The sequence below is a fragment of the Alligator sinensis genome, unplaced genomic scaffold, assembly GCF_000455745.1.
Source record: "Alligator sinensis unplaced genomic scaffold, ASM45574v1 scaffold1170_1, whole genome shotgun sequence".
Lineage (NCBI taxonomy): Eukaryota > Metazoa > Chordata > Crocodylia > Alligatoridae > Alligator > Alligator sinensis.
This window is the reverse complement of record NW_005842859.1, coordinates 485,146-486,357: the sequence shown is the minus strand read 5'-3', so window position 1 is coordinate 486,357 and position 1,212 is coordinate 485,146. Positions and strand designations below refer to the sequence as shown.

Here is a 1,212-nt window from a genome sequence, read left to right as displayed (position 1 = left end):
GCGGAGCGCTACGCCCCGGACAAGACCAGCACGGTGCTGAGCAAGCACCGGCAGCCAGCCATGCCCACGCCCGCACAGAGCCGCAGCTCCATCGTGCAGGCCGGGCAGCAGCCCCCCGAGCCCGCTGGCCGCACCCCCATCTGCTACCACTGCAACAAGGTCATCAGGTGAGTGCGCGGCCCAGGGTGAGGCGGGGGTCCGGCCCGGCCCGGCCCCTGCCCGGCTCACCTGCCTCTGCCCCCTGCAGGGGCCGCTACCTGGTGGCGCTGGGACGCTACTACCACCCTGAGGAGTTCACGTGCTGCCAGTGCCGGCGCCCGCTGGATGAGGGTGGCTTCTTCGAGGAGAAGGGCTCGGTGCTGTGCCCGCCCTGCTATGACCTGCGCTACGCCCCCCCCTGCGCCAAGTGCAAGAAGAAGATCACGGGGGTGAGTGGTCTCAGCCGGGCGCTGCCCTGCAGCCCCCCGGTCCCCGTGCCAATCAGCCCTGCCCTGGGCACTGCCCCCTGTCTTGCATGCTGCCCGATAGCCCTCCCCAGCCTGCCCTGCCCCCACCCCGGATCTGCCCCATTGCTCCTGGTGGCCCCCAGGCTGCAGCTCCCATCCTAGGCCCCTGCTCTGTGCTGTGGGGTCGGCTGGAGCCTCTGGCCCTGCCTAGGGGGGCCTGCCCTGCCGCTCCCCGGGGGGCAGGGCATGTGGCTGACCCCCCGTCCCCCAGGAGATCATGCACGCCCTGAAGATGACCTGGCACGTGCAGTGCTTCACCTGCGCTGCCTGCAAGACGCCCATCCGCAACCGCGCCTTCTACATGGAGGAGGGGCAGCCCTACTGCGAGAGAGGTACGGCACGGGCATGGGGGGGGCCGCCCTATGGCAAGCAGTGTATGTGCCGTCCCCCCTGCCACCCATGCCGCCTGCCGGGTGGGTGCACGCCCTGAAGATGACCTGGCACGTGCAGTGCTTCACCTGCGCTGCCTGCAAGACGCCCATCCGCAACCGCGCCTTCTACATGGAGGAGGGGCAGCCCTACTGCGAGAGAGGTACGGCACGGGCATGGGGGGGGCCGCCCTATGGCAAGCAGTGTATGTGCCGTCCCCCCTGCCACCCATGCCGCCTGCCGGGTGGGGGGGGGAGCCTCGGAGGAACGGCTCCAGCCTGAGCATCGTGGGGTTCCCAGCACAGCTGGGACGTGGCCATCTCGGTCCCGGTCCCCA

The 1,212-nt window shown here is 70.5% G+C and overlaps 2 protein-coding genes across 2 annotated transcripts in view; both read left to right on the top strand.

Moving 5' to 3' along the window:
* The first annotated feature begins 6 nt into the window (after positions 1–6).
* LOC112547991 (PDZ and LIM domain protein 7-like) lies at positions 7–736 on the top strand. The gene is made up of 3 exons (XM_025191790.1): positions 7–167; positions 248–545; positions 581–736. Exons 1-3 carry the CDS (start codon positions 61–63, stop codon positions 734–736), a joined length of 561 nt encoding a protein of 186 aa, XP_025047575.1. The 5' UTR covers positions 7–60.
* A 183-nt stretch (positions 737–919) lies between these two features.
* Positions 920–1,212, top strand: part of LOC112547987 (PDZ and LIM domain protein 7) — a 1,614-nt gene continuing 1,321 nt past the window's right edge. The window contains exon 1 of the mRNA XM_025191776.1: positions 920–1,038. Coding sequence (XP_025047561.1) covers positions 939–1,038 — 100 coding nt within the window. The 5' untranslated portion in view covers positions 920–938. The remainder of the gene's footprint in view (positions 1,039–1,212) is intronic.

Bases quoted from the DNA above. Each gene is read 5' to 3' on its own strand.
- LOC112547991 (XM_025191790.1), top strand. From the start codon at position 61: ATGCCCACGCCCGCACAGAGCCGCAGCTCCATCGTGCAGGCCGGGCAG. The intron at 168-247 runs GTGAGTGCGCGG...TGCCCCCTGCAG, and splicing joins CACTGCAACAAGGTCATCAG to GGGCCGCTACCTGGTGGCGC. The intron at 546-580 runs TGCCCCCACCCC...ATTGCTCCTGGT, and splicing joins TAGCCCTCCCCAGCCTGCCC to GGCCCCCAGGCTGCAGCTCC.